This window comes from Myxine glutinosa, chromosome 1 (assembly GCF_964187855.1).
Source record: "Myxine glutinosa chromosome 1, kmMyxGlut1.1, whole genome shotgun sequence".
Lineage (NCBI taxonomy): Eukaryota > Metazoa > Chordata > Myxini > Myxiniformes > Myxinidae > Myxine > Myxine glutinosa.
Genome location: NC_136261.1, coordinates 65,420,845 through 65,444,937, shown reverse-complemented (window position 1 = coordinate 65,444,937; position 24,093 = coordinate 65,420,845). Strand labels below are relative to the sequence as shown.

At 48.4% G+C, this 24,093-nt stretch overlaps 1 protein-coding gene across 1 annotated transcript in view; it reads right to left on the bottom strand.

Moving 5' to 3' along the window:
• The window catches only part of LOC144890773 (T-cell surface glycoprotein CD4-like), a 62,108-nt gene extending 39,762 nt beyond the window's left edge, over positions 1 to 22,346 (bottom strand). The window contains exon 1 of the mRNA XM_078772600.1: positions 22,078 to 22,346. Coding sequence (XP_078628726.1) covers positions 22,078 to 22,174 — 97 coding nt within the window. The 5' untranslated portion in view covers positions 22,175 to 22,346. The remainder of the gene's footprint in view (positions 1 to 22,077) is intronic.
• Between the last annotated feature and the right edge of the window lie 1,747 nt (positions 22,347 to 24,093).

Genomic DNA, 24,093 nt, shown 5'->3' with positions numbered 1-24,093 from the left:
TGGCTGATTTCCAAGCAGATGGCAGATGACCTTGAGCAAAAGAGAGGGTGAAGAGAACAGAAAGAGGGAGTGAAAGAGCGGAAGAACATGATTTTAGGACCCGTGGACTGATGCCGTCAGGACCAGTTGCAGAATCAGAGTCGAGGGTTGACAGAAACTTTTCCACCTTGTCAGGATGAAAGGACACGGAGTCCAGGAGCAGCTGGGTACGACTGGGTACGGTGGGTACAGAGAGGGATGGGTTTGGGACACAAGATTTAGAGGCAAACACAGAGTTGAGGCATTCAGCTTTTTCACGTGCGGAGTCAGCCGTTAAGCCGTTTGAGGTGAGGGAGGGTATGGAGGGGGAACAAATACCACAAACAGATTTGACCAGACGCCACCAGGATTTGGAAGAGGGAGACAGATAAGAGAGTTCGGTCTTGAGAACGGTGAGATATTGTTGCCTGGCTCTCCTGAGGGTGGACACACACTTGTTTCGGGCTTTGTTAAAGGAAATGAGATTTCCTTCCGTTGGATTTGCTTTCCAGGAGACGAAAGCAAGTTGTTTCAGGGCAACAGCCTCACCACAAGATTCCGTGTACCATGGACGGGAGGAAGGGTATGACAACTGAAGACGAGATGGGATAAATCTGTGCATGAGAGAGAGCAATTTACTTTGAAAGAATTCCCAGGATGAGTTGATGTCAGAGGCGGTAGAGATGGGAGACCAGTCCAGATGATTGATGGCTGCTTGAAGACCGTGCCAGTTGGCCTGAGTGAAATGCCAGACTCGTCGACGCTGAGGAGGCTCTCTGAGAATGATCAGAGAGATGTCCACTTTGACAAGCACATGATCAGATGAGCCGATTGGAGCAGAAGAAGAGCAGCAGACATTTTCAGGGAAGTTAGTCATAACCAAGTCCAGAAGAGAAGATGCTCCGTTGACTGAGATCCGGGTCGGGAAATTGACAGATTGTGTCAGTCCCAGTGAGTCGCAGAAGTCCTTTGCTGAGGAGCCATGGCTGGTGAGAAAGGTACCCACACCCAGCCAACTGGCATGGTGACCATTGAAGGAGGAAGAGAGGAAGAGAGAGAGTTGGGATGAGTAGATAGAAGTTGGTCCATATTATCAGACAGCGAGATGTAATGGAGTCATCACTGTTTGGTGGACGGTACAACACACATATGAACAAGAGGTGGGAGCGAAGGGGAAGCCGTAGCCAGAGGTATTCCTGGGGGTGAGGTGGAGAGAGTGCAGTGCAGGGCGAGTGAGGAAGAGAGTTTTTGATAAAGATAGCAACCCCACCTCCAGGACGAGGCTCAGGTCTATCATACCGGAGGAGGGAGTAACCTGGGAGAGATACCAAGGCATCAGAGAAATCATGAAGGAGGAAAGTTTCTGTTAAGCAGATCACATCTGGTTTGTCAGAAGCAACCTGTATGGAGAGATCAGTCAAGTTTGAGCGAAGGCCCCGGATGTTTGAGGTCCATACCGTTAATGAAGAGGAAGGGGGAGCATCGGGTACAGAACAGGGGGGGGGGGGAGGGTAGGGTAAGATGTGGAAAAGGAGGAAGAGGTAGGGACAGCTGTTGAAGGTGTGTCAGATATTTCAGAGATTTCAGAATAGCTTGGAGAAAGGGAAGAATGGGGCGGACAAAAGGTTTGATGGAGATTGGGTGAGGCACAGTGAGGTGTTATTTGAGGTGGGGGAAGAGCGAGGCAGAAGGTTGGGGGAGATGAAGGTGAAAGTTGGAAGGGGGAAGAAGCAGGGAGGATGCTTTGAGGGGGAGGGGTGAGAGGGGAGTCTAGGAGGGGAGGAGCGAGGGAGAGTCTCGGAGGGGAGGGGTGTGGGGGGAGTTTAGGAGGGAGGGAAGGGAAGGGGTAAGGGGGGAGATTTGAAAGGGATGGGTGATGGGGAGGATTTGGAGGGGAGGGGTGAGATTGGATTTTGAAACGTGTACGATTCATGGGAAACGAACATTTTTTGCAAAATGAGTTTGAGACCTTTGAGTCAAAAATACGTTTGAGGAAGCTGAAGGAGGGGTGGAGTTCTGGAGAGTTTAGGGAATGTAGAAAAGAGGAACTGTAAGAGATGGTATTATTTATTTTTTTTGGAATGAATAGATTTGGTGAGCAAGACGAAAGCATCCTTTTGTAGGAGAAGAAGAAAAAGGTGTTATAATATATGAGAGAAAATAGTTGTTCAGGGGAGAGATTATACATTTCTAACTACGTGATCGCATGATCGCGAACAACGTGAACGAAGAACGAACGAACAAGTAAGAACAACAAATGAACGAATAAGACCTGAGAAGGAAATATTTTTTGGGGTTTTTTTTTTTTGAGTAGAGATATTAAACAAGGAGGTATGGGGTGAACGACTGGGACGAAACAGAGAACGAAAATAAATGCAGCGCATTCGACGAACCGCTGCGAAAAACAAAACCACAAGGTCGGAGACGGTACGGTAGCCTAAGCCTACGAGTACTAGGCCTCAGAATACTCGATACGCATTAACCGACGATTGTGTATACATGTACGAAAAATTAGCACCGAAAATTTTCCAAAAGATACGCTATAGGTACACACACCGAAAGATAGATACAGTCTCGACAAAAACACAATTGTGAAAGATTACTTAGCTTCGAAAGCGTGAGCGCATGGAACAGCTTCGAAAAGACGTGACCTCGCCGTGATTGGTAGAATGATCGGCAGATGATTGGCAAACTTTGATTGGCTGAAATTTGATGCGCAAAATTTGTAGTGAGAGATACCCGTTGTGGTGGGATGGCAACTCTGCCATCTCTCACATAGGGGGCAAAGGAGCAATAGCTATGGGGTTTGGCAGTGAAAACTAGCCCGGGAGGGTTTGGATAATGTATAGGGATCCAGAGACGATTGACCATAGGTAACGGTAAGTTTAAGTAGCAACATTGGACAGGTAGTGGGGACATAGAGAGGGTAGTTGGATTATAATGATGAGGGAGCGCAATAATATAAGGGGCGACGGGGAAGCGCGAGTTTTAGTAGGGCACCAGGTAGATTAGATGATGCCGTGTGTGTGTGTGTTGAAAGTGTACTCAGCAGCGTATTGTGAGAAGTGTGAGATGAGTGACATTGTGTTGAGTGAATGAGCTTGCAAGTGGTGCAAGTGACGAACGTGTGTCCATGGTGCAGCCGGTGGGTGCGTCCGTGGTGCAGCCGATGTGTGCGTCTGTGGTGCAGCCGATGGGTGCCTCTCGGGCTTGGTGAAATGAGGAATTGCTAGGCAATGCTCGGGAGGTGATTGTGAGTTGTGTTGAGCATGGAGGTGTATGGAACAGTGCATGAGTGAGTAATTGTGGATTGTGTGTTGTGTTGACCAAATGGTCCAGGGAGGAAGGAGGGTGCAGGAAGCACCAGGTGTAGGAGTGATTGCACAGGTGTGCAAATTACAGGTGTATGGAGAATGGATGTGTGGAATACATGGAGTATGGAATAAATGGAGTATGGAATGGATGGTCATGGAGTGAGTATGGTGGAAACTGTGGAGTGGAGTGGATGGTGCGAAGGTGTGAATGGGGGAAAAGTGGACCCAAACAAATACCCGGGGAGGGTAGTTTAAGAGTTAGGTAGAGGGTACAGGTAAATTGTGGTTGGATATTGGCATCTGTGGTGCGTGGTGGAAGAATGGTGTTTGGATGGGTGCATTAGTGATGTGGAAATGGCTGGGCGTGTGACCTGTTAGTATGTGTAGTTGAATGGGCACTCCACCACTGTGAGGATGTCGGCCAGGTGAGGCTGCAGGTGGGCTCTGGGAGCCGTTAGAGTTGTGGATGGGGCCGAGGATCCGGAGGACGGACCCGGGTAGCCCAGTGCCAGAGAGGGCACCGAGTGGGGAGAGCGCCAGGGGGCCTTCCCCAGTAGATAGGTTAGGATAAGGAGCAGGTAAGCTCGGAGGCAACTGCAGTGGTGGAGGTGTGCAGGTGGGTAGACCTGCTGGGAGAGCCACACGACCCAGTCCGGAAATTGTGCAAGGGCACAGTGAGTTGAATCGGGGGAGTGAGACCCCAAATTGATGAAGCACCACAGTTTGGTCAATGGGAATTTGGTTCTTAAAACCGCATAGAGTAAGATGGCCAATGGTTTGGCAGGGAAAGACCCCGGGTAGTGTAAAGTGAATTAATGTCATTTAGAAGATAGTTAGGATTAAGAATCTCCTCGCACCATCTACATCCACTCACCTGAGGTGACAGAACTCCACACCATGCCAGGTTGTTTTTATTATTTTTTGTGCAAATGGTTGAAATGTGAGATGCATCATGACGTGGGTGTGACATTGTGCTTTGTTGTTCCATCTCTCCCTCCTTATGAGGATTGATGATGAATTGGGTGATGTCAAATTTGGTTAGAGGGATTGTGGGGACGAATTTGGTATAGGCGAAATATAGGGAAGACGAGACAGTAGTGACGAATTTGTAAATGTGTAGATTTTTGTACATATGGGGTAAGGGCAAGGGTAGAGTAGGTAACAGGGGGGGTGACGTACGGTAGGGACGAGCTTTCTCACTTCGCTCTCCGTACGCACCTCGTCTTGCATTGCCTTGTTTGATGTGTACCCTTGTGACCTTACCCCTCACTCACCTGTCTTCTCCCCCCCCCCCCCCCCTTGTCTCCCACCCGAGGACTGTGCGCCACTGGGCGCCGAGGGGAGCATGCGGGAGTCCGCCATTGTGTGCAAGAACTCTCGCAACCACAGCTGCCTGCATCGATGCACCACTTATGGACCACATGTCTGTGGCTGAGCACCACTTATGGACCCCATGGGTTGGGGCATGGCCCCTCTGCTGGAACAGGCCATGATGGCCCGAGATCTTGCTGGCGGACCTTGGTAGCATGGCACAAATGCCACACAGGTGAACCACTCATATCCGGTCCCTGTGGGCCATAAATAAAAACGGACATGTTTTGTGCATTTCATTTTATTATGTCCAAATAGGCCGCCAGTAAGAAGATGAAGAAAGACAACATCACGAAGAACATTGGCCAGCAGAAGGAGCCGAAGAGCAAGAACACCACCAGGGGTTTGTTTGGTTATTTTTATGATGAACTGTGGTGACTGTGCACTGATTGGTGCTTTATGGTGTTTTGGTGTGTTTTTGGTGCTGTATGGTGCGTCGATGCCGGGCAAGCTGTCTCCCCCCAAAAAAGAACAATTACAGGTCCTGGGTTAGTTTTGTAAATACAAGTAGCATCAACTGTAAATAATGCTCCCCCATCGTTCATGTTGTAGTTTGAAGACAATTCCGCAATTCGGTTAGCTGTGGGCGTAAATATGTTAGATAGGGTGCAATGCAGCAGCGGGACATATTTATTTGTGTTTTAAAACTGTCACACTCAGGGTCAGGTTAAATGTAGAGGGAACTACACCTACGTGCCACACTAAAGGTAAAAGTTTAATTGGCCCGGGACGTGCCTAAGAGGAGGATGATGCAGTGTTGTGGATTTGAGAATTGTGATGTGGGTTTTTTTTTTGTATTGTTGTCAGTGTAATGAATTGTTGTAAAATATCACCCTCCAGGTTGTGTATAAAGGTCAAAGGTCATCCCCTTAGTTATTCCATATACAATCATGTAGCAAATCATAGATCTCCCTGTTGAGTAGTTATCTCCTTATTATGTGTATTAGTTTAAGGCTTTGTCTTCCATTAATTGACACTCCATTGCACCGAATTCAAATGAGGTAGATTCCCTTCCAATTCCCCTTTTGTCAGCCATTACCAACTGCATTGGGCGGTTTTCTGCGTGCGGTTTTCTGCATTCGCCGCTGCTGCTTTGGGACTGTGTTTTTCGCCACAAGACTCCATTGAGCACGAGGTCATCTCGGAGCAGAAGGTGGGAGGAGTCAGCCCAATGCCAGGAACAAGGCGTGGCCTCGCCAACGCCTCCTCTAGGGGCGGGATCGGTGAGCCCTCGCGACAAATCAAGGCCGAGGCGAGCTCACCGATGGGCGTGTCCTGGAGGCCGGCGGCTTGATCGCCCGAGGCATTATATAAGCACGCGCGAAAGCTTTCAAAGAAGAAGTTGAATACCCAGAGAGTCCTGAGAGTTGCGTCAGAGAAATGGCAGAGAGACAGCAAGCATTTGAGAGAGAGATAGAACACATCACGCAAGGCCCCCACAGCAGATGCGGCACACCACAGCAGATTGAACCGACGGAGCTTGGGAACCACCGCAGTTTTGGACCACGGCAGCGTTGAGCGGTGACGGCAGTTGCAGCTTCAGAGGAATCGCCGTACGAGAGATGGTTGAGGAGAGCCGACGGCTGCCCAACTCGAGCCGCAATCATCCCAACCACCCGGACCCTTCCCGCCATTCATTCCTGCCATCATCCCCCGTGTAAGTCTGATTGTTCGTCCATCTTCTGTGTTGTCCTGGGGTTTAAGTAAGACTGTTAATAGGTAAGCTAGAGTTTCACTGTGTCCTTCTGGCCCGTCCCTCTTTCTGTCTTTATTTTCTTATTCTTCCTTCTTCCTTGGTTTCTTTCATTGTGTAAATAGTAGTAATAAATAATAGTCGTATTTCCAACCTTTTGCCTTCGTCTTCCTCTTCTTCACATCCGTCGTCTTTGTCTTTTCCCCATTGAAAACCTGTGGCACGATTTGGCCAGCGTTCAAGGATCGGGTGTGGTATCTGTTAATAGTTCGTGCCGCGGTTGCTAAAACCGCACGGCAATTAACATCTGTCCGCGGTACGAACGGGGCTGTGCCACCGGCCTTTCCGGAGGTCGCTGGGCAGCGTCAGGGACCACGTCGGTCAGTTATAGAAGAGGGGATTAATCCCCCCTCTAAGGGGGAACAGAGGCCGACGTTGGGTTCCGTAACATTTGGTGTCAGGAGTGGGATTCGGACCTGAAGCGCTTAGCGTGCTCAAATTACGAGTGGCCCGAGATTTTGTTTTATAAAATCCTAAATTTAAAAATCATGCCATGGATGGTCAAGGCGACGGGATGCCGGTGGGGGAAATAGAAGAGGGGTTAGGGGTAACCCAGGACCAGAGGGAAGAAATGGGGGATGAGAGAAATGAGGATGTGGTTGAGGGGGTTTCAGACACACAACATGGCGCCTCGCACATGGCAGCGAGGGCTGCGCAAATGGCTGTGCAAATGCAATGCGCAAATGCGCAAATGGCTGTGCAAATGTGCGCAAATGGCACTGCGCAAATGGCTGTGATAAATTTGGACGCCCTCATGACGTGATTATTAGCGAGGATGGGAGTGTTAAGACAGGAACTGAATAAAGAGATGGATCGAATGGCCAGATTGAAAAAGGCGGGGGAGAACATTGACCGCAGATTGGGCGAGCAGGTCCCAGGGGTGCACGAGGAGGTAATGCGACTCGAGGAGCCCTGGTTGAGCGAAGCGGAGAAAAGCACGGGTAAAATGACGGGTATAGAGATCGCGACCCGGGGTATGTGGCAGCCGGCGACCGCTGAGGTAGAAGAGGGAATTTTATTAAAGCCAGCGGTCGTCGTGGTGAATAAAGAAAAAGAAATAATGGGTATAGTTAAAATTGAAGGGACGATGGAGGTAGCCCAGGAATCGGAGGAAGGAATGGAAATTGCTCAAAGTCCGTGCTCACATCACGATGCTGTGCTCATTAATCCTTATAAAGATTTGCAGGTGTTGGTGCAGGGAGGAAGAAGAACCCCGAAGGTGAGACGGGCTGTATGTGGTGCCGGGAGATTTTGTAAGAGGGGGTTTGGCGCGAAGAGAATTGTCGCGCGATTGGGATCAATATGGCACCCGGGCATTGGTGAAGGGTCCCGTGTGGGTGGAAATGGCGTGCTTGTGGAAAAAAGTGTGCGTCGGCGAGTGGGTGTGTTATAAAGTGTGGGAGTGAAACCGAGTGCGAGCGGGAATGCACGTCGGGGTGTATGGAGTGTGACACAGGGAGTGAGAGTGATACGGAGTGTACGTGCAAGGGTGAGTGTGACACGGAGAGTAAGGTGGTGGTGGAACGTGTGCGAGGAAGCACACCTGAGTTGGTTGTGGCGCGGGTGTGGGAGAGCCCATCGGAGTGCGTTAGTGGGTGGATGCAAGAGTGCACGCCCATGGTGAGTGTTACGGAGGACGTAACGGAGGAGAGGTGTGGAACGAAGTGTGCGAATGGTGAGTGTGCGTGAGAGGAGTGGTGTGTAACAGGGAGTGCGGTGGTGGAATGGACAGAGTGTGTGGGATGTATGGGTTGTGTTGGAACGCCGGGCTTGGTGAGTGTGGAAAGGGTCGTGTATGCGTGTGAGCATGCGGGTAAGGCATCGACGTTGAAAGGGGTAGCGTTTAGAGTGACGGATAGCCGAGGCGAGCACTCGGGGCGTGGTGCGCTTTGTTGGATGCTAGGCCTGGCTCGGATCGATGCTGCATCGCTTCTCTTAGAAGCGCCGTTGCCGATTCGGGCTAGGCCCCGCCCTGCACGGTCGAGTCCAGGCCTTGTCGGGCGAGGCGACCGGTCCGGTTCAAGGGCGAGTAGGTGACGCGTGTAGTAGGTGAAGTAGGTGAAGCATGTAGTAGGTGAAGTGGGACGGTGCCACCTGGCAGGGGCGGGGTTCCGACCGGGCGAGATTGAGCCATCGGGCCAGCGACCGCAAGGGGCCGCGCCGAGATGGTGCGTGGAATCTCGGCCCAACCAAACCCCCCCCCCCCCTTGAACCGAATGCCGGACGGCTTCAACCTGCAGGCGACCAAACCACCCGAATTCATTGCTCGGCTTTGCGAAGCCGAGCTCTGAAAATATAACGACGCACCGAGGCTCAAGTATAGCGGACTGTAATGATGATAGTGTTTTGGATCCGATATTGAAAATAGTGAATTTGAAAAGCAAAATTTGATGACTGGTAGAATGATTGGCAGATGATTGGCAAATTTTTGATTGGCTGAAATTGGATGGGCCAAATTGGTAGTGAGAGGTACCCGTTGTGGAGGGATGGCAACTTTGCCATCTCTCACAGACGGGGGCAAAGGAGCAATAGTTTTATGGGGTTTATGGCAGTGAAAACTAGCCCGGGAGGGTTAGGATATAGTGTGTAGGGATCTAGAGAGATGACCATAGGCAACGGTAAGGTTAAGTCGCGACTTTGGACAGGTAGTGGGGACATAGAGAGGGTAGTTGGATGTTAATGACGTGGGATGTGCTTAGTTTAAAGGGGCGAATGGGAAGCGCGAGTTTCAGAAGGGAGTAGTCAGCTTAGATGATGCCGTGTGTTTGTGGTTTATGGGATGAGGAATTGGTATGGAAGTTTTGTGTGAGAGTCCAGGTGCAGCCGGGGTGGGGGGGGGGGGGTGTCCGTGGTGCAGCTGTTGGGTTTGGCCGTGGTGCAGCCGGTGGGTGTGTCCATGGTGCCGCCGGTGCGCGTGTCCGTGGTGCAGCCGATGGGTGTGTCCATGGTGCCGCCGGTGCGCGTGTCCGTGGTGCAGCCGATGGGTGTGTCCATGGTGCCGCCGGTGCGTGTGTCCGTGGTGCAGCCGGTGGGTGTGTCCATGGTGCCGCCGGTGCGTGTGTCCGTGGTGCAGCCGGTGGGTTGTTTCCATGGTGCCGCCGGTGCGTGTGTCCGTGGTGCAGCCGGTGGGTGTGTCCGTGGTGCCGCCGGTGCGCGTGTCCGTGGGGCAGCCGATGGGTGTGTCCATGGTGCCGCCGGTGCGTGTGTCCATGGTGCAGCCGGTGGGTGTGTCCGTGATGCCGCCAGTGCGCGTGTCCGTGGTGCAGCCGATGGGTGTGTCCATGGTGCCGCCGGTGCGTGTGTCCGTGGTGCAGCCGGTGGGTGTGTCCGTGGTGCCGCCGGTGCGCGTGTCCGTGGTGCAGCCGATGGGTGTGTCCATGGTGCCGCCGGTGCGTGTGTCCGTGGTGCAGCCCGTGGGTGTGTCCGTGGTGCCGCCGGTGCGCATGTCCGTGGTGCAGCCGATGGGTGTGTCCATGGTGCCGCCGGTGCGTGTGTCCGTGGTGCCGCCGGTGCGCGTGTCCGTGGTGCAGCCGATGGGTGTGTCCATGGTGCTGCCGGTGCGTGTGTCCGTGGTGCAGCCGGTGGGTGTGTCCATGGTGCCGCCGGTGCGTGTGTCCGTGGAGCAGCCCGTGGGTGTGTCCGTGGTGCAGCCGATGGGTGCGTCCGTGGTGCAGCCGATGGGTGCCTCTCGGGCTTGGTGAAATGAGGAATTGCTAGGCAATCCTCGGGAGGTGATTGTGAGTTGTGTTGAGCATGGAGGTGTATGGAGCAGTGCATGAGTGAGTAATAGTGATTGAGTGTTGTGTTGACCAAATGGTCCAGGGAGGAAGGAGGGTGCAGGAAGCACCAGTAGGAGTGATTGCACAGGTGTGCAACTGAACAGGTGTATGGAGAATGGTTGTGTGGAATACATGGAGTATGGAATATATGGAGTATGGAATGGATGGTCATGGAGTGAGTATGGTGGAAACTGTGGAGTGGAGTGGATGGTGTGAAGGTGTGGATGGGGGAAAAGTGGACCCTACCACAAATACCCGGGGAGGGTAGTGTAAGTGTTAGGTAGAGGGTACAGGTAAATTGTGGTTGGATATTGGCATCTGTGGTGCGTGGTGGAAGAATGGTGTTCGGATGGGTGCATTCGTGACGAGGAAATGGCTGGGCGTGTGGCCTGTTAGTGTGTGTAGTTGGTTGAGCACTCCACCACTGTGAGGATGTCGGCCAGGTGAAGCCGCAGGTGGGCTCTGGGAGCCGGTAGAGTTGTTGTGGATGGGGCCCCAGGACCCGGAGGACGGACCCGGGTAGCCCAGTGCCAGAGAGGGCACCGAGTGGGGAGAGCGCCAGAGGGCCTTCCCCAGGTAGATAGGTTAGGGTAAGGAGCAGGTAAGCTCGGAGGCAACGACAGTGGTGGAGGTGTGCAGGTGGGTAGACCTGCTGGGAGAGCCACACGACCCAGTCCTGAAATTGTGCAAGGGCCCAGGGAGTTGAATCGGGGGAGTGAGACCCCAAATTGATGAAGCACCACAGTTTGGTCAATGGGAATTGGTTTTTTAGAACCCATAGAGTAAGTTGGCCAATGGTTTGGCAGGGAAAGACCCCGGGTAGTGTAAAGTGTATTAAAGTCATTTAGGAAGATAGTTAGGATTAAGAATCTCCTCGCACCATCTGCATCCACTCACCTGAGGTGACAGAACTCCACACCATGCCATGTTTGATTATTTTTACTGTGCAGATGTTTTGGATTGTGAGATGCATCATGACATGGGTGTGACATTGTGCTTTGATGTTCCATCTCTCCCTCCTTAGGAGGGACTGATGATGAATTGGGTAATGGCAAATTTTGGATTAGTGGGAGTGAAGACGAATTTGGTATAGGGGAGATATGGGGAAGACGAAACAGATAGCGATGGATTTGTAAGGTGTAGTGTAATGTGTAGATTTTTGTAAATATGGGGTAAGGGCAAGGGTAGAGTAGGTAACAGGGTGGGTGGCGTACGGTAGGGACGAGCTTTTCTCTGCCCAGTCTCCAAACGCACCTCGCCTTGCATTGCCTTGTTTGATGTGTACCCTTGCGACCTTACCCCTCTCTCACCTGTCTTCTCCCCCCCCCCCACCTTGTCTCCCACCCGAGGAGAGTGCGCCACTGGGCGCCGAGGAGAGCGTGCGGGAGTCCGCCATTGTGTTCCCGAAACTCCCGCAACCAGCTCTCTGCATCGATGCACCACGTATGGACCACATGTCTGTGGCTGAGCACCACTTATGGACCCCATGGGTTGGGGCATGGCCCCTCTGCTGGAACCGGCCATGAAGGCCCGAGATCTTGCTGGCGGACCTTGGTCACAGGGCACCTATGCCACACAGGTGAACCACCCCTAGTCGGCCCTGTGGGCCATAAATAAAAAATGGACACGGTTGTGCACTTTTATTATGACAAATACGCCGCCAGCAAGAATAGCAAGTTGACAACATCTGGAAGAATATTAGCCAGCAGAGGGAGCCGAAGAGCAAGACCACCAGGAGGGTTTGTTGGTTTATTTTTATTATGAACTGTGGTGACTGTGCACCGCTTGGTGCTTGATGGTGTTTTGGTGTTTTGGTGCGTTTTTGGTGCTTTCTGGTGTGTCAATGCAGCACAGGCTGTCTCCCCCCCCCCCCCCCCAAAAGAACAATCGCAGGTCCTGGGTTGCATTTTGTAAATACAAGTAGAGTAACTGCAAATAATGCTCCCCCATCGTTCATGTTGTAGTTTGAAAACCATTCCGCGATTCGGTTAGCTGTGGGCGTGAGTCTGTTAGGCAGGGTGCAATGGAGCAGCGGGACATATTTAATTGTGTTTTAAAACTGTCACACTCAGGGTCAGGTTAAATGTAGAGGGAACTACACCTACGTGCTACACTAAAGGTAAAAGTAATAGGCCCGGGATGTGCCTAAGAGGAGGAGGGTGCAGTGTTGTGGATTTGAGAATTGTGTTTTTTTATTGTGGTAAAATATCACCCTCCTTCCTCCATTTGGTGCATAAAGGTCAAAGGTCGTGCCCGTAGTTATTCCATAAACAATCACGTAGCAAATCATAGATTTCCTCCTTGTTTAGTAGTTATCTCCTTATTATGTGTATTAGATTAAGGCCTTGTCTTCCATTAATTAACACTCCATTGCACCAAATTCAAATAAGGTAGATTCCCTTCACATTCCCCTTTCGTCAATTGCCAACTGCATTGAGCGGTTTGCTGCATTCTGCCGCTGCTGTGGGGTTGTGGTTTTTCGCTGCAAGACTCCATTAGCCACGAGGTCATCTCGGAGCAGAAGCTGGGAGGAGTCGGCCCAGCGCCGGGAACAAGGCGTGGCCTTGCCAACGACCAATCAGGGCCGAGGCGAGCTCACCGATGGGCGTGTCCTGGAGGCCGGCGGCTTGATCGCCCGAGGCGTTATATAAGCGCGCGTGAAAGCTTTCAAAGAAGAAGTTGAATACCCAGAGAGTCCTGAGAGTTGCGTCAGAGAAACGGCAGAGAGACAGCAAACATTTGAGAGAGAGAGAGAGAACCCGTCACGCAAGGCGCACAAACTTCCTTTCCTATCACCTATCGCACAAACTTCCTTTCAAGGACTCAAAGTTCACTCGCGATGTATGCTCGACCGCTTGACATGGAGCTTCAACCACGCTTCTTCTCCGACCTTTTCTTCACGACCTCTTCTTCTTCGCTCGTCGTTTTCTGGTGCACGATTTCCTGTATCATTTTAAGTTAACCTTTTTAACTTTAGATAGCTGTTCCTGTTTAATAAACCTTTTGAGAATAATAATAATACATAATATCAGAAACATGTCAAGTGGGTGAAAACCACAACAGCGGAGGTGATGAATCCGTAACACTTCCCCCCTCAAGAAAGAAAGTTTGAACACAGCGAAAACTTTCTTTGCATGCAAACTCTTTAAACAAACAAAAATAAACTCACAACCCAAATCACCAATTCCCGTGAGCAGCAGTTATCAACATCTCAAAAATAAAGCAACAAAATTTCACACAACCCACAGAGATTTCCAAAGTTAATTGACTCTGGACAAAGCGTCAGCCATGACATTGTCCCTGCCCTTTACAGGTTCAATTTCCCAGTTGGACTTCTGCAAAGCCAAACTCCATCTCACCCCCCTCTGATTTTATTTTTCGTTTCTTTTGAATGAAGGTTAAGGGGTAGTAATCAAAATCCAAATTCAAGCAAATCTACAACACTTTTCCCGGGAGGCCGAGCTGAAAGCCAGGTTCCATGGTGGTTGGGTGGTGACTGGTGAGGCCTGGAAGTATTCACTCCATGGACGCCTTTCGGAACGTGGAGTTCACGGTTAGTCCATGCAGGGAAGTCCACTACATGGACGCCGTTAGGAACGTGGAGTTCACGGTTAATCCATGTCGGGAAGTTCACTACATGGACGCCTTTAGGAACATGGCATTCACGGTTAATCCATGTTGGAATCTTGGCTCGGCGGCTCCGCAACATTCAGTGCTTCAACTTTTCTGAACTTTCACAATAATTACAGTGTAGCTTATCACTGAAGTCACATGAATAGCGGTCTCCTTCTCGGCCACTACTCTGACAATCCTTCCTTCGGGAGCTGCCGAATAATATCGATTGCGGCCACCACCAACATTACTCCTCCATTGTCCTCTTCTGTAGCCCCCACGACACCTATGAAATGCCTTCCCTACTGTTATGTTCCGACCCTCCAACTCCTTGCTATTCAGATCCTTTTTTGCATCTCTGGCATCCTTTGAGTTTTCAAACGTGACAAAGCCAAACCCTCTTGACTTTTGCGTCTCCCTGTCTTTTATCAGCAGCACTTCCAAAAGCGGTCCATATTTGCTGAAAACAGAGGTCAGAACTTCTTCCTTTGTGTTGAAGTTCAGTCCACCTACAAATAACTTGTCAAATTTGTCGCCATCCATAACTGGTGTGGTGTTATTTTCCCTGCTGGGCGTTTTTACCAACCATCGGGTTACCATAAACTTGACCACCGGCCAAATCATTCCCGATAACCAAAGATACTCCCTCTACAGGAAGAGTGGCTTGTAAACCGACGATGACCGGTTCTGACACCAAATCAGACTCCAAATGGATGACATGAAGTGGAGCTCTAACACAGCCACCAACCCCCTGTAAACGAACACTATCACCAGTTGCCGTCTCCTCTGACACTGGCAAAATGCCTTCAAGCATCAAAGACTGATGTGCTCCTGTGTCCCTCAAGACCCTAACCGGTTTCTGGTTATTCGAGTCTCCATCCAAGGACACAAACCCCTCTGAAATAAATGGTTGGTAACCCTTGTGAGGGCGATTCTTAACATTTGACATTGCATTCGGAGTTGTACTAGTCGAATTCCGCTCCTGATTTTCCTTTCCCAGAGCATAACAGTGGGACATCAAGTGTCCAGGTTTATGGCAAAAAGCGCAAGTCGGCCCGGAGGAGAACCTCGTGGTCTGCCTCGAGCCCCCCCCCCCCCCCCCGGAGGATACGTCTGCCTTGGAACTGTTGTCTTCTGATTTCTAGAAGTCGTGGTATCAGAGTGGTCCTCATAGTCATCTCGAGGCCGCCCCCATGAATTTTCGTTCTCCGCCCCGATGTACCATAGCTCCCCTGGCTAGGTCTAGGCGAGAAGTTAGGCTTGTGGAACCCCATCCTGTGGGTTAAGGCATAGTCATCTGCCATGGTGGCTGCCTCATACAACTTTGGTACTTTCCTTTCCTCCAGATGTACTTTAATGTCCTCGTGGACACACCGCTGGAATTCCTCCACCAGGATCAACTGTCGCAATAGTTTGAAGTCTTTCCCAACCCCTTTTGAATCACACCACCTATCAAACATGGTTTCTTTCATTCTGGCAAACTCCACATGGGTCTCACTCTCCCTCTTCCTGGCATGCCGGAATTTTTGCCGGTAAGCTTCCGGGACCAATTCATAGGCCTTGAGAATGTTTTTCTTCAAAATCTCATAATCTGCACATTGGTCAATCGGTAAAGCCGAATAAATATCTTGAGCTTTACCCACCAGAACACTTTGCACTAACAAGGTCCAGGACTCCTCAGGCCATTTTAGCAGTCGAGCCACTTTCTCAAAGTGAGAAAAAAAATTGGCTACCTCCTTTTCATTGTAGGGTGGCACCAGCCTCACATGTCTGCCAACATCCCAGGTGTTCTGACTAGGTGTCGAACCAGTCGGCATGGATGGTACCTCTCCCCGTTCTTTCATTACATCCAGCTCCTTGAGTCTAATTTCCTGCTGAAGCACCATTTCACGGTCCTTTAACTCCCTGTCGGCTTTTCTCTCCTCTGCTTTGAGTTCCCTTGCAGCTCTCCTTTCCTCTGCTTTTTTCTCTTCTAACCTTTCCTGGAGTTCTCGTTCCTCTGCTGCCCTTCTTTCCTGGAGTTCTCTTTCCTGTGCTGCTCTTCTATCCTGGAGTTCTCTTTCCACTCTCCTTTCTTCTGCTTGTTTCTCTTCTAACCTTTCCTGGAGTTCTCTTTCCTGTGTCTCTCTTCTTTCCTCGCTCTGCAATTGCATCTCCATTTTTTGGAGCTCCACATTTTCTTGTTCTTCTGGTAACCAATCCAAGGCTCCCTCTTCCCATGTTCCGCGTCCCACCAGAGATTCTATCACCAAGCTCTGCATCTCTGCTTTCCTCATATTCGTTCGGACCTCCAAGCTAAAATGTCTGGCCAATACCAAGAGGTCCGATTTTAGTAACGCTCTGAACTGTGCTTCACTAGGGGTCGCTGCAAACTTCTCTGCGTCAAACTCCATGGTGACTATTGTTAACACCTGTTAACCTTCACACAATAAAAAAAAGATTTAAACCCCCAAAAAATATTTATTTATTTTTTTGGAAATAAATTGGGAATGTTGGAAAAAGTTCCAACTTTGGGACTTCTGGGAATGTTAGGGAATTCTTTCCCAGACGAAATTTAAGGAATATATATTATTATTATTATTATATATATATTTTTTATTTTATATATATCCCGAAGACCCAATTTCGAGCCCACGAATCAATTGGACGAGCCTCCAATTTCTGTTACGTGCTCCTCCCCGACCCCCTGGTCTCTGTATACCCCCGAACCCTGGGAGGAGCCATGACAGAAAAGAAATATATTACTCCGTGTCAAAATCAAGATCGAAACCACACATATGGTTATCAAGAAAAAGAATATATTAAAAATCACACAGGAATAATGATACAACCATGATAGCCAGCCACCATACAATCAATATCTTAGGATGGTACCATCTGTTAAAGTGATCGAACTCACTGTTCCCAGTACATGGAAAGAACCTCCTCAATGTCTCTATAACCTTCTCCAAGGCGAAGTTGATTCGCTCCAGCGATCGTTGGAACAATGTCCAATCCAGATCAATTGAGGCGTAGGCGTTCGAAGCGACACAGAAGTCACGTGGTCCAACACCCAGCAAACTCGCGGTAGAATGGAAAATCTCCAAAGACGCGCGCCGACGTACACGTTTGCCGTTCAATCAGAGAATCGCCGTGTACTCCTCAAACGCCGCTTTATTGCACAGCCGTCCCCGGCAAACCACCGGAGGATAAGCCCAGCCGACGCGACAAAAACCTTTTCCGATGAATGCAACGCGCGGGGCGAAATGGCAGACGGCTCTCACTCGAGCATGAGCTTCGAGGCAAGGATTCTCCGGAATCTCAATGCCGATACCCGACTAGGCAGGCTCCACAATACTCCGGCGATATCACCGATCGCACGAACTTCCTTTCAAGGACTCAAAGTTCACTTGCGATGTATGCTCGACTGCTTGATACGGAGCTTCAACCACGCTTCTTCTCCGATCTTTTCCTCACGACGTCTTCTTCTTCGCTCGTCGTTTTCCGGTGCATGATTTCCTGTATCATTTTAAGTTAACCTTTTTAACTTTAGATAGCTGTTCCTGAATAATAAACCTTTTGAGAATAATAATAATACATAATATCAGAAACATGTCAAGTGGGTGAAAACCACAACAGCGGAAGTGATGAATCCGTAACAATATATATATATATATATGAAATCATACACCCCCCCCCAAAAGGGGTTAAAACTGCAAGAATATACATCACTATGGTGATAACCCTGTCTTGTCGTCCTCCTCCTCCTCCACTTCCCTCCCACACCCCTTCAAGAGTTGATCAGTCCCAGTTACTCATACATATCTCTTCGAATGTGAACAAATTCTTGCATTAATTTTACCCTTTTTAGATTCCTTTACCAACCTGTCTTTTAGGGAAAGCTGTTTCTACAGTGCGTATCAAAAAAAGGTAATCCGAATTCAAGGGGTTAATATGCAAAGGTTATTTAGTTTGACAATTTGCATGTGGTTTACCAATTATGAGGAGATCCTCAGCTTTCCATTGATGCCTTTCATGCATCATTTCTGTCACACATGATCGAGTATATGTTCATTGAAAATGACAAGTTCAAATCGCATTTTTACAAGTTTGGCTAATCGGTGCAAGACAGTTTTAAATGGACGCATTACTTTTCGACTGCCAAATTGATTATGTAAAATTGTTAAGCTGGTCTGGTAAATGTCAGTTGCGTCATCCTTTGTTTTAGATGGGTATTTAAGATGGGCCTACAGTGTATGGGTTTAGAGACAGTCTGAGTCATTGAAAAGATGGTTCAACTTACGACTGAACAGTGGACCTTCGTGGTTTCAACCTTTCATCAAACTGGAAGTTTGCAGCGAACTCGTGATGCGTTCAGGGAACGTTTCCCAGAACGGGAGCCTCCAGCAGCCAAAACCATCTGGCTGAATGTTAGAAAATACCAAGAGCATGGCACGAGCCTCAACCGCAACAAGGGGAATTCTGGTAGGAGGCACACTGGGCCATCAGAAATGAACATTGCAGCAGTAAGACAGCAAGTATTGGAGCATCCTAGGGATACCAGCGCAAGACGAAATGGGACGGGATTGCCTTCGGCAACATTCAACCGAATCACAAGACTGGACCTCCACCAACATCCATATCGGATTCACATCCGGCATCAACTTACGCCAGGGGATTTTGCCAGGAGGCTGGTGCTTGCCAGATGGTTGATAGCACGTTGCGAACAGATGTCAATTTCCTGTGGTATCTTGTTATCAGCGACGAAGCTGCTTTCGCCATGGATGGCAAGGTCAATACCCATAATGTTCTTGAATATGCACCGACAGGACAACCCCTGGAATTTAATTTTGACACCAACATGAATCGACAAAAGTGGACTGTTTTGTTGGGACTTTGTGGAAGTGGTCAGGTGATCGGACCATTTTTCTTTCAAAGGAATGTCAATGGTGACAGGTATCTGCAGATGATCAATCATGAAGTTTTACCGCAGCTGGAGGAGAAGTTTGAGCGACAGGTTCGTGGTGTCTTCAGATATCTCTGGTGGGCCCAAGACGGCGCCCCAGCACATCGTCTTATCGCTGTCCGAGATCGACTGAGGGAACTCTTTGGAGACCGAGTCATCGCCCTCAACCATGCAATGGATTGGCCGCCAAGATCACCTGACCTCACACCATGTGATTATTTCCTTTGGGGACATTTAAAGAACAAGGTGTTCATAACTCCTCCCGTGATCTTGACGAATTGCAGGGCCGTATTCGACATGAAGTGGATGCTTTGCGCAATGACCCGGCTATGGTGAGACGAGCAGTTTAGGGCATGCTCCGCCAATGTGAGCTTTGTGTTGAAAGGGGAGGTGGACATGTTGAAGGTGTGGGTGCATAAAGGCCAATCATACCTGAGAAAAGCTCACATCTGACGTTCATTTTGAACCAATTATCCTGACTTGCATCGATTAGCCAAACTTGTAAAAATACGATTTGAACTTGTCATTTTCAATGAACATGTACTCGGTCATGTGTGACAGCAATGATGCATGTAAGGTATCAATGGAAAGCTGAGGATCTCCTCTTAATTATTAAACCACATGTAAATTGTCAAAATAAATAACCTTTGCATATTAACCCCTTGAATGCGGATTACCTTTTTTTTTGATACGCACTGTATAATGCAAACATCCACAACGGCAGAACTCGGGAAATTCCATTAATACAAGGTATAGAGCTGACTGATACATAATTAACATTGTAATTTGTGTTTTTCGTTACTTCAAGCTTTAGTAATTACAGAAAGTGTTCTGACAATGTGGTAGGAAATTGCGGATACTAATTTCAAAAGTACAGTATGTATGTGGAAGGTGGGGTGGAGGGTACGGGCTCCATAAATCAACTTTCTATTAGCAAGCTTTTTTGGGATGAACGGTGATAAGTTTCACATGTATAAACTATAGATTCATACTTTCCAATTGTAGTTTTCTTTGTAATCTTCAATTAAACATGCAAAGGAACATTGCATAATCTATACTATAAGAGAGGTGTGTGTGTGTGTGTGTGTGTGTGTGTGTGTGTGTGTGTGTGTGAGTGTGTGTGTGTGTGTGTGTGTGTGTGTGTCGCCATTTTTCTCAGAGATGGTTGAACGGATCTTCGTCAAACTTTCAGGGGTTTGTGTTACGGATTCGTCACTTCCGTTGTTGTGGTTCTCATCCACTGTAAACATTTTTTGGTTCCATGTACTATTATTGTTATCGTTTAAGTGAATTGGAGATAACTGTTTTCAAAAGGTAAAAAAAATTAATGTTTAAAAAGAAACCGGAAACCGGATCGGGAACAGGACGAAGAAGAAGAGGAAGGAGAAGAGGAAAAAGGAGGCGGAGCGAGTGAGGTCGAGAAGGATCCGAGCTGCTTTGAGGTCTGGAGCAAACACTGGCGAACGGGGGTCACTAGCGAACTTTGGGGTTTCCTGGGAAAGGAATTCCTGCGACAGAGTTGTTATCGCTGTGACAGATAAACCTGCGTGACAGGTTTTGCAGTTGATTCCGAAGAGAATCATTGGAGTGCCGTTCCATCTCGAGAACAGACCGTTGGCCATTTTGCCTCGTGGTGGATTTTCCCATCGCACCAGGTTTTTCACCTCGCTTCAACCATTTCACCGCATCCAGACGTTACCCTGGTGTGTGTGTGTAACGTGGATTTTGAGTGTGAATTTGTGGTTCGCCGATTGGGAGCCGTTGAAAGTCCATACCCGAAGGTGTGATTTCCCAGCCGCCTCTTGAGGACACTTTTGCCTGTCTTTGGCAGTGTGACTGTCAACCGAGCGGGATTCTGGTCTCGATACAACATCGTTCTGACGATCACTGGAGCATGGATCGACTTTGGTTTGAAGCTGGGACAGAGACATTGGGAATGTTATTTTCGCTCACTTGGGGCACAGTGAGTTATATTGTACGAAACTGATGGTACCATCATAGGAATGATATATTGGTTGGACAATTGATTAATATTGTTATTGTACTGTTATTCTTGTGTGACCTTAATACAATACTTGTTTGTTGGTAACATTGGTGTGGTTTCACCATTGATCTTTGACATACAGAATAACACATCTTTCTGCCGTGACTCCTCTCGGGGCTCGGAGGTACACCGTGACTGGGGTTTGGGGAGGAGCGCTTAACATTTTTCAGTGGGTGCCAGGGAGTGTTTTGGACCAAAAAAAATTTGGGAGTGAGGAGGGAGTGTGGAAGGAGTTTTAAAAATCGCTCTGTATTGCTGAAGCCCTTTAGATTAATGGCAGATATATACAGGTACACATGCACATAAATAAATACAAAACAATTACCAGACATTTGAACACAAATGAAAAAACAATTCATGTTCAACCAGACAATTCCGGAAGGGGTCAAAGTTGGTGGTAAGTCTTCTTGTTTTTGAACGTCTTCAAACTTAGCTCAGAAACGTGATCAATGGCACATTCACCAGCATGTATTCAAGAAAATAATTTACTTCTAAGGTGACAACAGTACAGTATTTACAACATAGAGAATGTAAAAATACCAGCACAGTATTTACCACGTGGAGAATGTAAAAACACCAGCTCAGTATTTACAACATGGAGAATGTAAGAACACCATTAGCCTACAGTATTTACAACATAGAGATTGTAAAAACACCAGTGCAGTATTTACCACATGGAGAATGTAAGAATACCAGTACAAGCCTCTCCTCTTCTCACTTCTCCCCCGCCTCCCTCTCCCCTCCCGCCCCCCCAAACCCCCCTCCACCCCTCCAGCCCCGGGCAGTGCCGGATACTTCAGCTAGTATTCAATAAGAGGAATGAAACAATATTAATTGAGCGATCTCCTCTGGAACCAGACACACAAACAGCTCGCACATTTTAATCAAAAGAGTTTTCAAGAACTCCGTGCGAAACCAACATGTACGACCAGCATTCCTTGGACTCTTGGTGTTTGATAGTCCGTATGAAAACAAAAAACAGTGAATGTCCGTTATTTGTAAAAGTTGGTATAAACTATAATCAGGTATTATGTCAAACCGTGATCAACAACTTTTAATATGTGCTGTGCTTGGCAACATTGTATGAATCAAAATGTTTGTATGACATGGTTTATGTGTAACTAATGACAATATGGATTGTAAATTAAATATAAAATTATCCAACTTCACGATATCTTTATGATAAACAATCACATATCATGTCATAATAATGCAAACCAAGGAAGGGAAAATGTACGTACATGGGAGAAGAAACGTCAAAGCAAGAAGACCAAGAGGCTTGTTGAAGTTTGCCATGAGAAGATCTTGAACATGAAATTTAAATTTCAACATGAACATAAATCGAGTCTCTTTCGTCGGTTCAGATTAATTCGAAGACTTCGATCTCCAAATGAGCCTGACAATCCAACGGCTGTCCTGTTTGAGCAGACGAAAGGAAGAACAACACAGTTGCAGAATCAAGTCTGTAATGTAATATGTTCCATGATTGCTCAACCAGTTGCTTTGGCCCAACCAGGAAGTTTAGAGGAAGTATATAGCTGGACGACTTCAGTTCTGTTTTTGTGTAATGTCGTGCTTTGTATGCAGCCTGCGGTTGCTTGGCTGCATCATTTTCTGGAAGCTCAGCTGTGTCGCACCATCACGGATGCAATGCCCCCTGTTCCCAGAAAGCTGGTACGTACTCATTTTGTCGACCTCGGAAGGATGGTAGGCTAAGTCAACCCACCTGGTGTTAATTCAATAGCTCGACAGGGGCTAGAGCTCAGGACCTTAATATTCCAAGCCAGCCACCTTAACCATTGAACCACCACCAGGCTTTTGTGTAATAAATTTTTCATATACTGTATATACACTACAGCTTGGGATCCTCGATGGGACCCCTTTTTGTCTTTGCTGTCACTGATGACTCTCCAAGAAGCGATGAAACCGGTCCGGCAGCTAAGGGGGTATGTATCATTGGTATTCTCTTGTGTGTAAATGTCGTTACAGTTGTGGAGGGACTCTGGGAAGAGTTTGAAACAGCAAAGGGCTGACCTTGTGTAGCCTTTCATGGTTGCAGTTATGCAGCTTTCTTCGGCTGGAAGTGCATAGGAGGAGTCAATTTATTTATATTATATATAAATTTAACCGATGAAGCCGATTTTTCTATTTTCTATTTCGATTTCATTCAGCCGATGAAGATCAGCCGAGACGAATGGTTTAAACAGCTTTTAACTAATGAGGCGACCGGCCGAAGATGAGGGTTGCTCTTGGTTAGTGCGGGAATGAAGGAATGCGAGATGTTTCGCTGAACGGAACACACAGGTTTATTCTGAAACCACAAACAAGTAAACACGACAGCAAAATGCACTACAATAACAATTTAATAAAAAGAAATCAAAGACGAAATAAAAGTCGTGGAAAAACGAATTCCCGACTTTAAGGATCCTCCACGCACTGTCTCAACCACACACACAGGGGAAAATAAAATGTCCTTTTTAGTGCCGGCACTTAGCTCTGCGTCCCAAATGGGTCCTTCTGCGAGGTTGGCAGCTGGGGATGAGGCTCAGACTTCAATGTCCCTTTGGCAGGAACCTGGCACAAGATGGCTGCAGCGACGCGCTCGACGGCACCACAAATGTGAGGTGAAAGTCAAGAGGTTGTCTTTTAGGCTCCTCCACCGCTTAGGGATGTTCAGCATGGCCTCCAGCCCACCAAAGAAAAGAGCTGCTGTTGATCTGCTCTCTCCGCTCGCTCTCCTCCAAAGCACACAATCTCCATGACCCAACTGAACCAAAATGGCGAGCATTTTGTACCTTCAGCTCTGCACTCTCTCTGCTCTCGAAGCTTCCCGCTGACGTCACCCCCAGCCCTCGTTGCTCCGGGCATGTGGCCTGCAGGATCTTCACTCCGCCCCCTCATTCCCTGCCTCTCGTGGACAGGGCCTTTCCCTTATGAGGTCCATTGAGGGTGAGGCTGAGTCCGGGAATCTGCCTGGTTTTTTGTTGGTGTGGTTGCTGTTGTTTAAAGGAGTTTCAAAACGTAAGGGAAAGGTTACAGAGGGAAAGCACACACTGGGGAAAACTATCCTTAATCCCTACCACTAATTAGCACTGCTGGACCACCCCCCCCCCTGCCCCCACAACTCCCCTGTGAAGAACATGTAAACAACCTTGTTACAGTTTCCCTACTTATTACATCCAGGTTTCTTCTACACGTCACATGGCCCATGCTATAAATTATACAATGCTACCTTTCCTTTGGGATCTTTTTACCTA